Genomic DNA, 14,919 nt, shown 5'->3' with positions numbered 1-14,919 from the left:
TTTAGTATATATTCTTGCAATAACAACTAAAACGTAATCTTCCTTTTTAAAGAAGATCAAAGTATCTTCCACACTTTTTTTTGGAAACAATAATTTGCAATCAATGAATTAATTGGATTTAATCATGCATAATAGCATTGATGCAATAAAATTAAAAAATTATCAAGAACCAGGGAGATTCATCTAGCATTAATTAATTTCAAGATTAAACATGTTTCACGATGAAATATGATGAATTTGGAAAAAAATAGGTATATATAGAAAATATTTAAAAATAACCGTAAAAAAGATTCAAACTTGCAACCTCGAGGTCATCCGCAAGCTTCAAATGTCGGAAGAGCTAGTTATTGTTTGGATTTTTGCAAAAGAATCATGAAAATCCCACTGAAATTATATAAAAAGAAACAAGGAAATGTAGCGGCTGAGGATCGGACTTGGTGGGGAGAAGGTACACGTGCTCTGGTTGCGACACGTGGCGACAGATGAATGGAAGGTGGATGAATGAACGCGCCCGCAAAGGAATTTGAATAATTCCAATATTATTTCGCGTCTGGTGGGATTCGAATCGATGACGTCTAAGGCGTGCGAAGGGAAGGATCAAACGATGACGTTTTGGCTTGAAAAATCCAAAAACTAAATGCTTGGTTTGTGGTTCGAACTCGTGATGTCTGGGTTGTTCGCAGTATGGATGGCTGACGCGTGTCACAGTTTTTTGAATATTTATCAATTTGTCCCATTTTTGTTTTCCTGTTCTTCATTTGGACTCTATTTTAGGTAATTTTGGTTGTGTTCGGTTCGTATCAGAGTCTTCTTTCATATTCTACATAAAAATATCAAAATAATGAATATATGTATACTATGAGTTGAGAATATAGGGTACAAGTAAATGGGTCAATAATTGCCCCAACAATCTCCTTCCCCATTCTTCTTCATCTTCTTCGTAGGTCTACAACCACCGCCGTTCTTGTTTTCCGCTTGTCTCTCTAGTCGTCTTCTTCGTCTGTTGTCTGACGAAGCCGTTTCTCCACTGTTCTAGCCGTTGAACCTGAGCTGCTCCCCGTTTCGTCAAAGCCTTAATCTCTACATCACAGCGTCCATATTTGAATTAGGTGGTTCGTTTCAGCTTCAATTTGTCTTGGTCAGTCACACCCCATGCAAACTTAGATGAAGCCACCGCGTTCCGTACTGATTTGTCCTCCGTCCAAGCGGTTTTCTCATATCTGAGCCACACACACATTGAGTTCTCTTTTTCCATCATTAATTCACCATTTTCTCTCAAATAAACCTCAAATTCTACCAAAACTATCTCAAACTCCAGAAATTACTCCACCATTTTGCCTTTTTTTTTCTCATTTAATTTCCAGAATTATTTCTAGGAGGAGGGTTAATCACCAAGAGGTAAGCGGGCTTAGGGCTTTCCAGTTCTGAGAGAATTCTTCTCTTATTTTTCCTTATTAATTAGATATGATCAAATTTTTGAATTTCTTGTAGTTCTTGTTGAATCTCAAATTTTCTTGTATCAAAATAATTTCATCTCACATACAAGCATTTTTGTCTATTTAATTTTTGATATTGTTCTGGATTCACCATTTTGTATGCAAGATACTTTGGTATGAAAAATTAATGCAATATTAATTTGATTACCTTTGTCTACACAAAAAGTCAATCTAATTCTTGATTGCAACATGTCAAATCTTGAAATTGATTAATGTTAGATGAATCTCCCTTGTTCTTGGCAATTTTTGAATTTGATTGCATCAATTTTATTGTGCACAATTAAATTCAATTAATTCATTGATTGCAAATTGTTTCCAAAATAAAGTTTGAAAGATACTTTGATCTTTTTTAAATAGCAAGATTAGGCTTTAGTTGTTATTGCAAGAATATACACTAAATGCTTGAGGTGATTGTCGCTTTTCTTGAAATTTTGACCAAAGTTCTTACAAGATCAAGCAAATTGATCTTGCAAGAATCTTGATCAAGAACTCTTTTTAATTGAGCAAACACTACAAGAGATGGGGCTACTACCGACGCTCAAAAACGTCGACAAAAATGAAAAATACGTCGAGAAAGGATATGCCGACGTACATCACGACGTCGGAAAGAACGTCGGGAGAACCACGTCGGAAGAGGCTTTCCCGACGCCGTGTTGGTACGGTGTCGGGAAAGCCTCTCCCGATGTCTAAAAAAACGTCGGCAAAGGTGGCGTCAGGAATACCTCTTTCCCGACGGACCTTCTGTCGACGCACCTTGCGGCGTCGGGAATGCCTCTTTTTCAACGTTCTTTTCCCGACGTTTCATTGCGTCGGGAATTCCTTTTTATATATTTTTTTTAATATTTCATTTCTACTTTTTTTCCTTAAAATATTTTGCTCAAACATTCACAACGATGTTTGGATTGCTCAAATATTTTTCCGACGTTTTGGATTAAATTAAAACAAATTGAATATAAATTAAAATAAATTAAGAAATATACAAACACAAATAAAAAAAAATATTTAAAATTAATAATACGAATAAGTTCACAAAATATTAGTAAGTTTAATACAAAAAATATAGTTCTCATAATACAAGAAAACACAAACATAACAAAAAGTCTCCCAACGAGGTGCGTATGCGTCATTCTACACCTTCGGTCCTAAAAATGATATAAAAGTAACTAAGTTTAGTACCTAATCATATATTGCAAAAACTTAAGAATAATAGAGACATATATACGTACCGCAAAACTAGGGATCATGTAGTGGTCCCTGTTGTGCACGAGTTAATTCTTCTATCATCTTTTTCATTGTTTCCACTTGTGAAGCTAACGCTTGGTGATTTCTATCTTGTACTTCAATCCATTCCAAAGCTTCATGAAGTTTAGCTTGTAATTCAATCTCTTTTTCTGTAGACTGCGAACAAGATGTCGACGAACTGCTTGCACTCGTCGTTCTGCAAGTCTTCGGCTTGGGTCCCCAACCAAGACCTTTTGAGTAGCCTGGTCGTCTACCCAACACTTGATCACATATCTCATCCTCAGAGAGTGGCTGACTACCCTCTGGGGTAGGCTGGGATTGGAGTTTCAGCATTTGATTCTGGAACAAATTTAAAAACTATGTTAGGTAACGCGCAAAAATATATAATGAAAGTGGATAATTAATAAGGGCATAACTTATATACGCATCCTCGGCGACCTGCGACACGAACGTCCCAGCTCGAACGTGTGTTCCCAGAACAACTCCATCCGATCGGCCTACTCCCCTTTTCTCTCAGCGAGCTCATACTGTCGTTGTAGAAATAACTTGAACCCGCTACTACGATTGTAAGGCTGCTTCTGTCTAGCAGCCTTGTTCGTCTGTGATTGCTCCTACATTAAAACAAGTATATTGTTTATTTCTTATACATATTAAAACTTGTTATTATAATTAATCATGACAAATACCTGGAATGCACGACTGATATAGTGGTCGCAGAGGAAGTGTCAATCCTCATGACGTCCAACCAATGCGTTTGATGGGTTTGCATGAGCCTCCTCCAGGTCGCTATACTTTTTGAAATATCTGTGACAGTCGGCCCGGAACTCTTTAAAGGTGGTAAGCATCTGATACTCAACAGACCTATTCATTGCTTGATCATTGGAATCAAGCACAAACAATCGCTACACATTACAAACATAACACATTAGATTGGTTAAAGTTAGATATGTTTCAAATGAAATCATAAATGTGTACTGCACTTAATTACCTGGAGGTCACCCTTAACGACCTCAATGTAATCTCTCCCAACGTCCGCCCACTTAAGACAGCGGACGGAAATGTCTTTCGCATGCAAACGCCTATCGCCTGGTTGAAGCGAGCGAACAGCGTGTGGAGAAATAGGCTTCTCTGCTCCAGGGGCAATCGTCATTGGAATGCGTCCATTTATTGCAACGTGGAGCTCTAACTCCAAGAGTCGAGACTGCGCACGTCTCCTAGGAGTCGGAGTCGCATGTTGTTGAGAAGAAGACTCTGCTCAATAAATCGATAATAACATATAATGTTAGAAAAAAGAACATGAAATAATCATAAGTTAAAATGAAGAAAATTCTTAAACTCACCCGTATTGTCGCCCACAGACGACGACTCTCCCGCGATGTTATCTAAATCTTCTTCAGACCCGAGGAACATATCGTCCGTCTCCATAAAATTATTACGTCGATATGACATAATGGCTGCGGACATAGAAAACAAACATTCAATAAGCAAATACGAACACATAGCTAGAATCAAAATATATAAACTAGATAAATATGTGGGTACGTGGTTTGTCACTATAATTTGTCATTGCTTGCATGTGAAAAGTGTTCATCCACACCGTTGATGAAGTCGTCAGTGACATGACGCACAATCGGTCTTTCAACGATTGTGGGATCAACGTCATTTATGCATAGAGTGTCATCCACTTGATGGCTTACACACAACTTAATATGGTCATTCTAAACATCATCCACTTCTGGCACGTCCCATATACGCTTATTTTCGATAACTTGCACAACTTTCCAATTGCTACCATTTTTTGGACCATCTATGTAAAAAACTTAATGTGCTTGAGTTGTAAGAATTACAGATTCCTCCGCGTACCAAAAATGGGATGAGTTGAGAGATTTGTACCCTACTTCAACGTGTGTTCTTTGACTTTTGTTTACGTCGGTGTCATACCACCGACACTTAAATAGCCATACATTTCTTTCCAACGGATATTCTACGTGAAACACTTCGTCCAAAACACCGTAGAAATTATTGTCCTTAGTTCCACTTGCATCGCTTTCACCAATGACCATTATTCCACTGTTTTGAGTAGTACGTCGGGAATCAAATTCAATAGTGTGAAATCTTACACCACCTGTGATGCATCCATTGAAACAACGAACGTCAAAGGATGGTCCCATCGCTAGTGAGAAGAAATCATCAGATAGGTTTGCAGACTCATGCAGTTCTAACACCTGAAATGAATGTGACAATCATTATAGACTTCTCACGTGCTTAAATACGTTAGTTCTTACACATCACACTTAAATTTGTTATATACCTGTGCTCGAAACCATTCAAGGAATGCCCGCTCATGTATTTTATACAAATCCATAGAATTTTGAGCATGTCGATGTTGGAGCCTCAAATGTTTCCTAATAAGGATGAGTTTAATTTCTATAAGAACAATATATAACAAATATTTAAAAATTACGAAGATGAGGAATATGTTTACTTGCGATACTCCAATATTTTGTCAGCATTGTTCAGTATGTACCAATGAAAGGGTCGTTTCTCTTTCTATGATATAATACGAATACTTGATGCACCTAAGGGTCGTACTTTCTACTTGAAAATTTCAAAGTCACCAATTACCTCGTCCTTTACAATGGTATCATCATTTGACCAAATGGGTTAAACCCATCTGAAGCCAAGCCCAAATGCACGTTCCGTGGATCAAAAACAAAATCAAGAAATTCAGAATCAAAGTGCTTCTACCCCTCTACATCAGCTAGATGTCTCAAGACATCATCTGTTTCAACACGTTTATCCCTATGTCATCTCATGTTAGCAGACCCTTCTTGCGATACAAACAAGCGATGTAATCTAGGTACTAAAGGAAAGTGGCGCAATACCTTATGCGGAATTTTTTTTCCTCTATTATGATTAACCTTGTACCTAGCCTCGCCACATGTAGGACAATGTTGCAAATCAGTAAACTCTTTCCAATACAATACACAGTCATACTTGCATGCGTGAATAGTCTCGTATCCCAAGCTCAAGTCACGAAGTTTTCGTTTTGCTTTATAAAATGAACTAGAAATAGTACTACTACACATTGGAAACACTGCTTTTAAGAGTTCTAACAACATATCGAACGACTTGTTACTCCAACCATTTAGAACTTTCACATGCATCAACTTAACCAAAAAATTCAACGACGAAAATTCTGAACAACCGGGTATAACTCATTACATGCTTGATTCAATAAGTCCTGAAATATATTATTTGTTCTATCTTCATCTATATCTACCCCAACATTCATCGACATTTCATCTTCCAAACAAAATTCCTCTATTTCCTCTTCATGTTCAATAGGGGCTTGTAAATCATTTAGCATATCAAAGATCCTTCTTCATTAAATTGCCTACTACTAGTTCCTTCATCAAAAGGATTACTATTAGTTCCTTCCTCAAAGTTTTCTGTACCTCTAGAGCTTAATGACTCTCCATGATACACTCATTCTGTGTAGTATGGGGATATTCCAATAGTCAGTAGATGTCGTTCGACACCCTCTAATGAGCTCCAATTTAAATTCAAACATCTCTTGCATGGACACCTTAATTGTCCGTAGGCATCAACGTGAAATTTGACAAATTCTAAAAATTAGGTCACTCCATGTCTATACTCAAGGGAGAACTTATTTTTAAGTGTCATCCAACCCTTATCCATTGTTTAAGTTCCTAAAACATAAATAGGTTTGATTAGAGACATATCTCTCTCACTCTCTCACATCCATAACTTACTCCCCTGAATTTTCACTATTTTTCAATAACTAACTTCAAACTATAGAGGCTACCATAAGTGCAGGATAGCCAACACAACCTAATTATTAACAACAAAATATTTCAAAATCTTCGCATCCTACAAACCCCTCCAAACTATAGAGGCTACCATAACTGCAGGATAGCATACACAACCTAATTATTAACAACAAAATACTTCAAAATCTTCGCATCCTACAAACCCCTCCAAACTATAGAGGCTACCATAACTGCAGGATAGCCAACACAACCTATTGAACAAGATTGTGTATAAATAATCTTAAAAAAGATAGTGTATAAAGAATCTTAGAAAAAGATCGTGTATAAAGAATCTTGAAAAAAAAAATCATTTAGATTTGGGATAGCCAAATCTAAACGACCAAATCTAAACAATTGTATAACCAAATCTAAACGATTTTGTAACCTAATTAATTAAACGATCGTGTAACCAAATTAAACGATAGAACTGAAAAAATAAATCGTTTAGATTTAGATTCTAAATAATCGTATACCAAATATATTACGCGCGTTACCAAATATATTCGACACGTTTTGTTGATGGGAAATTCTTTTGTATTTTCCATGGTAGGCCTGTGGGCTTTTTCCGTTTTTAGAATTATTTTATATAGTGTAAATATTTTGCCGCTTTGTTATATTTTTTAAAAGACCTCTTATTTAGAGTATTACCAAACTTTTATAAATTTATGGATATTTTTTTACACAAAAACTAAAGTTCATGAGTATCTTCTATAATTTTATCAACTCTTTCGTTGGTTTCGTTAAGTTTGAATTGAGAAAGCAGTTTTGATTTGAATCCATATAGATTCTTTTTCTTATAAAGGTTTGCCTCCAACTTGTGATCCCCACCTCATCCCACACCCACCGAAAAGCATACATCCATTCTTCTTTTTCTTTCAAATTCTGATTCTAAATTTTAAAATGATTTATTTTCATAAATATAACAAAACACCAAAATATTTATGACCTGTAAGAAAATAAAAAAGTTTATGATATTTTCATAAATTTCAAGTAGACGATTTTTCACTTCTTTTCTTCTTTTCAATTCATGTCCTCTTCATATTATTGATTTTTTCATATTGTTACTTATTCTTTATTTTACAATATTATGGTTATTTACATAAATATTTACCAATTTTTTCATTTCTTCTTTTAGAATTTCTTTCTTCTTCTTTATTTCTCATCTTTTTTTTTTCTTTTTGGTACAAGATCTAAATGATATCGGTACATGATCAAAACGATCGTATACCAATATCTAAACGATTAGTTATCTATCTCAGATACACAGATATAGACCACTATCATTAATAGATCATTTTTATTTGGTACATTCGTTTAAACTGGGTACATGATCGTTTAGATTTGGTTTAAGATCGTTTAGACTGGGTACAAGATCGTATAGACTAGGTACACGATCGTATAGACTAGGTACATGGGTACAAGATCGTTTAGGTTGGGTACAAGGGTATAAGATCATTTTGACTTGCTACGAGATCGTTTAAACTAGATAGAAAGATACAATACCATTTAGACTTGGTATAAAGGTACAATATCGTTTAGACTTTCTACTAGATCATTTCGACTTAGTACAAAATCATTTTTTCACGCGTGTGTGACTGTTCATCACAGGGTATTTTTGTTATTTCACGTTATATGCTTGTAGGCTTTTTTCTTTTTTAAAATTGTTCAAATATTTTTGTACTTTATTCTATTTTTGGAAAACTCATTTTAAAAATAAAAAAAAAATGAAAAAAATGAACTCGTTACCAAATAGACTTTTAATATTCATATACTCTAGAGTAGAGCATTAGAATTACGAATATTTTTATATTAAACGTATCTATATGTCACACTTTAAATTCATGCCTAATTATTAATTCTTTAAATAAAAGACTTATCATTCTTGAAACAATTTTACATTGATAAATATCAAACCTAATTAATTCCAAAATAAAATTTATACTGCCACCAAAATTTAATTAAAATATTTTTTAAAAAACACTAACAATTGAGAAATAAAACTATATTTGATAACTATTCTCGTTTTCTGTTATTTCAAGAAAAGAAACAAAAATAAAAATTTGTTTGATGGTCATTTCTAGTTTCTTTTTTTTTTTCTAACATTTTCACTTATTTTTTAATTTAAATATTATTTAATTACGTAAGAAATAATATATATATATATATATATATATATATATATATATATATATATAACAAACTACTAAAATGTTTATGGCCCATGTAACAAAACTCACGAAGTTTGTCATTTTTTAAATATTCCAAGTTTGCTCTTCCACCTTTCTTCTCTCTGCTATTTTTTATCATCTTCCTCCCTTACTCTTTTTGTTTTAGTTGCGATTTCTTTCCATCTTTCTTTCTTTTTCTCTTCTTCTTTTACGTTGTTTAGATTTAGGTAACTAATTCTTTTTTTAGGTTGTTTAGATTTAGGTAACTAAATTTGATTTCTTGTTATCGTCTTTCTTTTTTTTTTTTTTTTTTTTTGTGCACGTCTTTCTTCTTTTTCCTTTTTTTTTCGTTCGTTGCGTGCATCGTCTTTCTTCTCTTCTTTTTTACGTTATTTAGATTAGGGTAACCAAATCTAAAATATAATCTTGAAAAAATCGTTTAGCCATTTAGATTAGGTTATCTAAAACATTATGAATAAAGAATCTTAAAAAAATTGTACCAATTTTTGAAAAAAAATCGTTTAGATTTAGCCACAAATCTAAACAATCATGTAGCTAAATCTAAACGATGGTGAAAAAAAAAATCATTTAGATTTAGGATAGTCAAATCTAAATAATCGTACAACCAAATTAAACGATAGAATTGATAAATAAATCGTATACCGAACAATAGTTAAATCTAAACAATCGTATACCAAATATATTACACATTTTCCATATCAAGCCTGTGGGCTTTTTCCGTTATATTTTTAGAAAGACCCCTAAAAACAATTTTAAAACTTAATATTATCATATAAAACATAAATCCTTTACAAAGACTACAGTAGGTTGATTCTAAAATTTCAATTTTGTCATTCAAAATAATTTTGTTTTTCTGTTATTACATCTAACCATTCATGGCTCTAATCTAGGATACAATCTGACCACCATATAAAAGTTGACTCGTTGACCAAGTATAAAGATCCAATATTTAAAAAAATAAAAAGTAATAATAAATACATTGCCAAAATTATTTTGTAACATAGGAAACCTACCAAAATATAAGTCAATCAAGCAGTACATCCTACAAAACTATCAAACAAGAATAACATCTATGCTTGATCTCTATTTAGAAAAAGGAAATTATTTTAATTTTCATTTATATGAATTCATTGGAGAAAAGAAAAAGTTAAAATATCAAGAACCTAAAACATTTAAAAAGAAAAACAAAAGGAACATCAAGGACCATTCCAACACCTAAAAGGAGTATAAGATCTTACATTAGCCTAATCATCAACGGCATACAATTTCAAATGCTCTTTTCGCTCCAAATTCCTGAAATCTCTAGTCGAGACCGACCTCCGAACCAGACCCGTGACACCATGGTCTTTGATGTTGTAGGCTGAGTATTCTCTTGTCTTCGGCAACGGAGGCAAGTTGAGGTTATTAGTCACCTGAAGATGGCCTTGGATTCTTGATGACTTCCTATTAGAGTATGAAATTGGAGATAGCAAGAAGTGAGAGCTCCCTGTTTCCCCTCCCGTGTTCACACTTGATGAGGTGCTCGTTGTCTTTCGACCTCCTGTGTTAACACCTGAAGAAGTGCTTGACATAGTACTCCCCTTCCGTACTCCATTGTTAACGCTTGAGGAGGTGCTCGTTGTAGTGCTCCCTCGCTCTTCATTTTGTTCGTCATCATCTCCCCTTTGTTGTGAAAGCTAAAAATAACAACGTTATTACATACAGCCAAGGTGGTTACCATACCTGCTTGAACTTAAACGACAAGAATCAATTGCTTTCGTAGCAGGAAGTAGAGAAACTACCTGTTTGGGAAGGTTTGATTCTTCTTTCAGTATTCCGGAAGTTAAATCTTTCCTCCGGCGTTCACGGTGCGTATGTGAACGCCTTGTAACTTTAGCATTCCTAGACCTGTAAATTGATTGGGTAAATATAGTTTTCTGTCGCCTAAACCAAAAAGACACATTTCTTCTCACTTATTTACATCATCCATAGTAAATTACAATTAGTACTTAAATCATTGCAAATTGATTACCAATATGTTTGAAGTTGATTACCAAGCTAACAGAAAACTTACTTCTGCTGATTTGTTTTATCCAGTACATCGGGCTCACTGTGGATTATAGGAAGATCCGAAAGGCTGCATGCCAGTGGGCTTGTGTAAAAGAACTGCAGATTGTAGTTCATGTTTTTTAGTATAATGCTGCAACTACATTGTTATACAAATTGGCTACCTAAATAAATTAAGATTCTAAGGTTGACCATATACTTCATTGTCAATGGCTGAAGATGCAGAGCCACGATATGAAGGCTCCAAAGCGAGTAAAGTGTTGAGTAGGCCTAGAGAAGATGAGGGAAAATGCTTAAAAGATTCTCTGAGACTAGGTCGATACGACTGTGGAGGTCTGAAAGTAGGTGGCAGCTTGAGTTTTCTCCAATACTCCTCAGATGGTGTACCACATAACTTGAAAATTTTGTGAAGTTGTTCAACCTGACTCAGCATAAGAATTCAATTTCAAAACAAACTTCATGACTTTAGTTTTATAGACATTAACAAACGGTTCAACATGGTTCAACTCAAAATGAATCCATCCATCAGAAATCCAGAAACGATTTAACTTCACCTCTGTTCGACCTGGCAGAATTGGCCTTCCTGTGAACATTTCTGCAAAGAGACATCCAGCACTCCATAGATCAATGCCAACTCCATATTCTGTAGCACCTAACAATAGCTCCGGAGCTCGATACCTGTTGAGAAAATAATTAAAAAATCTTAAGCATACAATGATGTATCAACTTCAACTTTTCAGTTTAATAATCTAATGTAGTATCAGTCAAATTTGATGTCTATAAGTCGAGCTTCAGGAATCAAATTGATATCTAGATCCACGAATGAGATATGTTAAGAATATGTATGATAAAGAATGAATATGATAAAACCCTATGTAAACGTTAAAAGCTAATAGAATTACAATACAACTCCTTGTCAAGTACTCGAGGTACTTGGAACCCACCCTTTCTTGAGGTGCTACGAAAAGCCAATTACTTAAAACGAGGCTTCCTTCCTTCTTCCCCTCCCTCTCTATTGGTAATCATAAAGCATAACAAGCTCCCTAGCTAATTACTAATATATCCTGGTATGTTTGGGGTGGGGTTTTAGGGAGGAAAGGGTTAGGAAATTGGACTAAACCGTGTTTGGCCCAAGGGTTGTGATAATTGGGGATTAGGGTTATGCTAATTCCCAAATAACCCTATACTCTACCCTTTTTTTCTTTCTTACAACCTTACATTACCCTACCCAAATGACCCAATCCAAATTCTATTGTTGTTTTTTAAATTACTACAATTATAACTCTTTCTCCAAACACATATTATTATAACACTACTAACATAATCCATCCCCCAAACACATAGTATCATAACGCTACCTTTCATATTCCTTCCTCCAAACACATATTACCATAACATTACCAATAATCACCTTTCCCCCAAACACATATTATCTGAACATTGGGATTATCATAATCTTACGGTTATTATAATCATTTTCCCCCATAATTTTTTCTCCCCCAATCACACTCTTAATAACATTACTGTCAAAACATACCTTAACCTATCAACTTAAGTTTTTGAGTTTAAGAGTGTGATATAACAATACCATAGAGTCACAACACGATTTGTAAGATGCCTCTTTGGACTGAAAAAAATAGCAAGCCCAAAATCGGCAATCTTCAGCATCCCATTTTTGTCTATTAACAGGTTTGATCCTTTGATATCACGATGTAGTATCCCTTTATCATGGCAATGCTTCAAACCAGAGAGTAGCTGATGCATATAGCATTTGACCTGCAACAAGAAATAAGATCAGCGAACTAATACACAGCGGCAAATTTGTATCCAAAACTCCCTGAACATCATCATATAGTGAAGGATATAACCTGAGGCTCCGTAAGCCGTACATCCGGGTGGGAAATAACTCGGGCCAGATCAGTCTGCATAAAATCAAAAACAAGATAAAGACTGAACTGCATTCTTGAGGTAGCCAATCCTTCAAGTTTGACAATGTTGGGATGATCAAGTTTCAGCAGTATCATAATTTCTCTTGCCATGAACTTCACACTCTCAGGTTCTGTTGTATCAAAACGGACCTTCTTAAGGGCAACAATCTTTCCAGTTTCCCTATCTCGAGCTTTGTACACATTGCTATAACTTCCTTGGCCTACCTATTACATAAATATTCCAAAGATATCATAAATATTCATCAACAACTTACAGAGGTATTCAAGTTTAAATTTCAGCCCAATTGCAATTCCTTCACTGTATCAATGTTAACATTACGAAACAAAATGCAAATACCACCATGTAATCATAGTAGTCATCATAATTGCACGCTCATACTTTAACTTTGGCAATTATCCCCTCGAACTTATGAATCCGTAGCATATATATTTATATAATTTTTATACAACTAAATTAGTTGCAACTTGATCAATCCACAAACTACCCTCGGAATTTAAGAATCCTTATAACTAAATCCTAAATCACCCTCAGATATATGATTTTTTTGTGATGATACCCTTAGTTGTTGCAATTAAACCCAACCAGTAAGAGGTATAATTGTAGAAAAAGAACTTAAATTGAAAGTTTGAGGGTGTGATCGACAAGATAGCATTTTTAATCAACCCTTTAACATTATCATTCAGATGTAGTAACCTTTCAGCAGAAGAAACAACCTTCTCAACTTGTCACGAAAATTCATCCAAAAATTCCAGAGATAATCCAAAATTCAAAATTTCCGTCTTAGATGCAAAAACCATACCTAAATCATAGGGTACATCACATCTACAAGTCCAAACTTAAAGAAAGACAACTGTAGCAATTAAACCCCCGTGAACTCCAATGATTATAACATGAAATCTAAAAGAGAGCAAACCACTCCCGAAATAAAACAATCAAACTTAGATCCCAAATACCAAATCACTCCTAACCAATATCCTGAAACTTACAAAAAAATTGCAATTAAAACCAACAACTGCAAGTTAAAACAGATAGTCTAATTTCAAGGTAGACAATTGTAGCAATTCAACGATCAAAAATCAAGGAACACCAGATTTTAAGCAAAAATAAACAAAAACAACCTTATCCAGTTTGTCATAGGCCTCCACGCTCTTGGGTACCAAGCCAGCCAACACATGTTTAGGAATATTACTAGTAAGCCATTTGGGCCACCCATCCACTAGCTCACTGTTGTCTGAACCAAATTGGTCATTCCCACTGCCGTGAGGCCTCTCTGCTTCAGACGACTCCTTGCCAACAAATCTCTTCTGCCCCACCGACCTCCGATGAGCAATAAAACCATGAATCCCAGCATACCCATTGTCCAATTTCAGCTTCTCAACTCCCCCAGAGGGCGAATTCACGGAATGCTTCGTCTGTGCACAGCCCATGGATTGGAGAGTGAAATTTAGGGATTGGAAATTGGGGATTTAGCAGAGGAAAGGGAAAAGGGGATGATGAGAAGGATTTGGAGTGAGAGATATGGATGGGGAAAAGGAGACGAGACTGGCCGGCCATGGCCGGCAGTTTTAGAATCATGGAATGAGAGAGAGAGAGAGAGAGAGAGAGAGAGAGAGAGAGAGAGAAATTTGAAGGGGGGTTGTTCTTAGGTTTGTCCGCTCAATGAGTGAAGGGAACAACTTTTGTTATTGATAACTTAGGGAGGGAATTGAAAGCAGAAAATGGGTAGCTGGGGATTTGAGAGAATAGAAAACTGAATGATGAAAAATGGAGCGGCAATGATGGCGAATGCGGTTGAAAATGGATCTTGGCGTGTCGTTGTGGGGAGGAGGATGATGATGGTGATGAAATGATAATGGGATACTCTTTAGTTTTAACTTCAAAATTGAAATTGAAGCGGGAGAAGCCATTTGGAAGAGAAGCCATTTGGGATACCTACAACATTTGAAATGTCGATATCCTCCCAAATGTCTTAGTTTCACCAAAATATCCATAGATATTTTTTATAAAATTATAAAAAAGAAAAGATTAAATTAGTAAATAAACATATGATTTTACACGAGTTAACATATTTATTAATGAAATATTGGCCCAAATGAATTTTGGTTTTATGCTTATGTCAACTATGTAAAATTATTATTTTAACACCAAATCGAATCTTCTCCT

At 34.9% G+C, this 14,919-nt stretch overlaps 1 protein-coding gene across 1 annotated transcript; it reads right to left on the bottom strand.

Moving 5' to 3' along the window:
• Positions 1 to 9,846: 9,846 nt before the first annotated feature.
• Positions 9,847 to 14,696, bottom strand: LOC103501289 (probable serine/threonine-protein kinase At1g54610). Its single transcript, XM_008464829.3, has 8 exons — positions 13,875 to 14,696; positions 12,675 to 12,959; positions 12,395 to 12,582; positions 11,361 to 11,484; positions 11,006 to 11,227; positions 10,814 to 10,905; positions 10,542 to 10,647; positions 9,847 to 10,436 (listed from the first exon to the last, which is right to left on the bottom strand). Exons 1-8 carry the CDS (start codon positions 14,181 to 14,183, stop codon positions 10,005 to 10,007), a joined length of 1,758 nt encoding a protein of 585 aa, XP_008463051.2. The 5' UTR covers positions 14,184 to 14,696; the 3' UTR covers positions 9,847 to 10,004.
• Positions 14,697 to 14,919: the final 223 nt, after the last annotated feature.

Source organism: Cucumis melo, chromosome 3, assembly GCF_025177605.1.
Source record: "Cucumis melo cultivar AY chromosome 3, USDA_Cmelo_AY_1.0, whole genome shotgun sequence".
Taxonomy (NCBI): Eukaryota; Viridiplantae; Streptophyta; class Magnoliopsida; order Cucurbitales; family Cucurbitaceae; genus Cucumis; species Cucumis melo.
This window is presented reverse-complemented; position numbering and strand designations above follow the sequence as displayed.

Coding starts and splice junctions, on each gene's coding strand:
- LOC103501289 (XM_008464829.3), bottom strand. CDS start 14,183: ATGGGCTGTGCACAGACGAAGCATTCCGTGAATTCGCCCTCTGGGGGA. Junction 11,485..12,394: donor AATCGTGTTGTGACTCTATG/GTATTGTTATAT, acceptor TTTTCTCAACAG/GTATCGAGCTCCGGAGCTAT. Junction 11,228..11,360: donor TTCTGCCAGGTCGAACAGAG/GTGAAGTTAAAT, acceptor ATGCTGAGTCAG/GTTGAACAACTTCACAAAAT.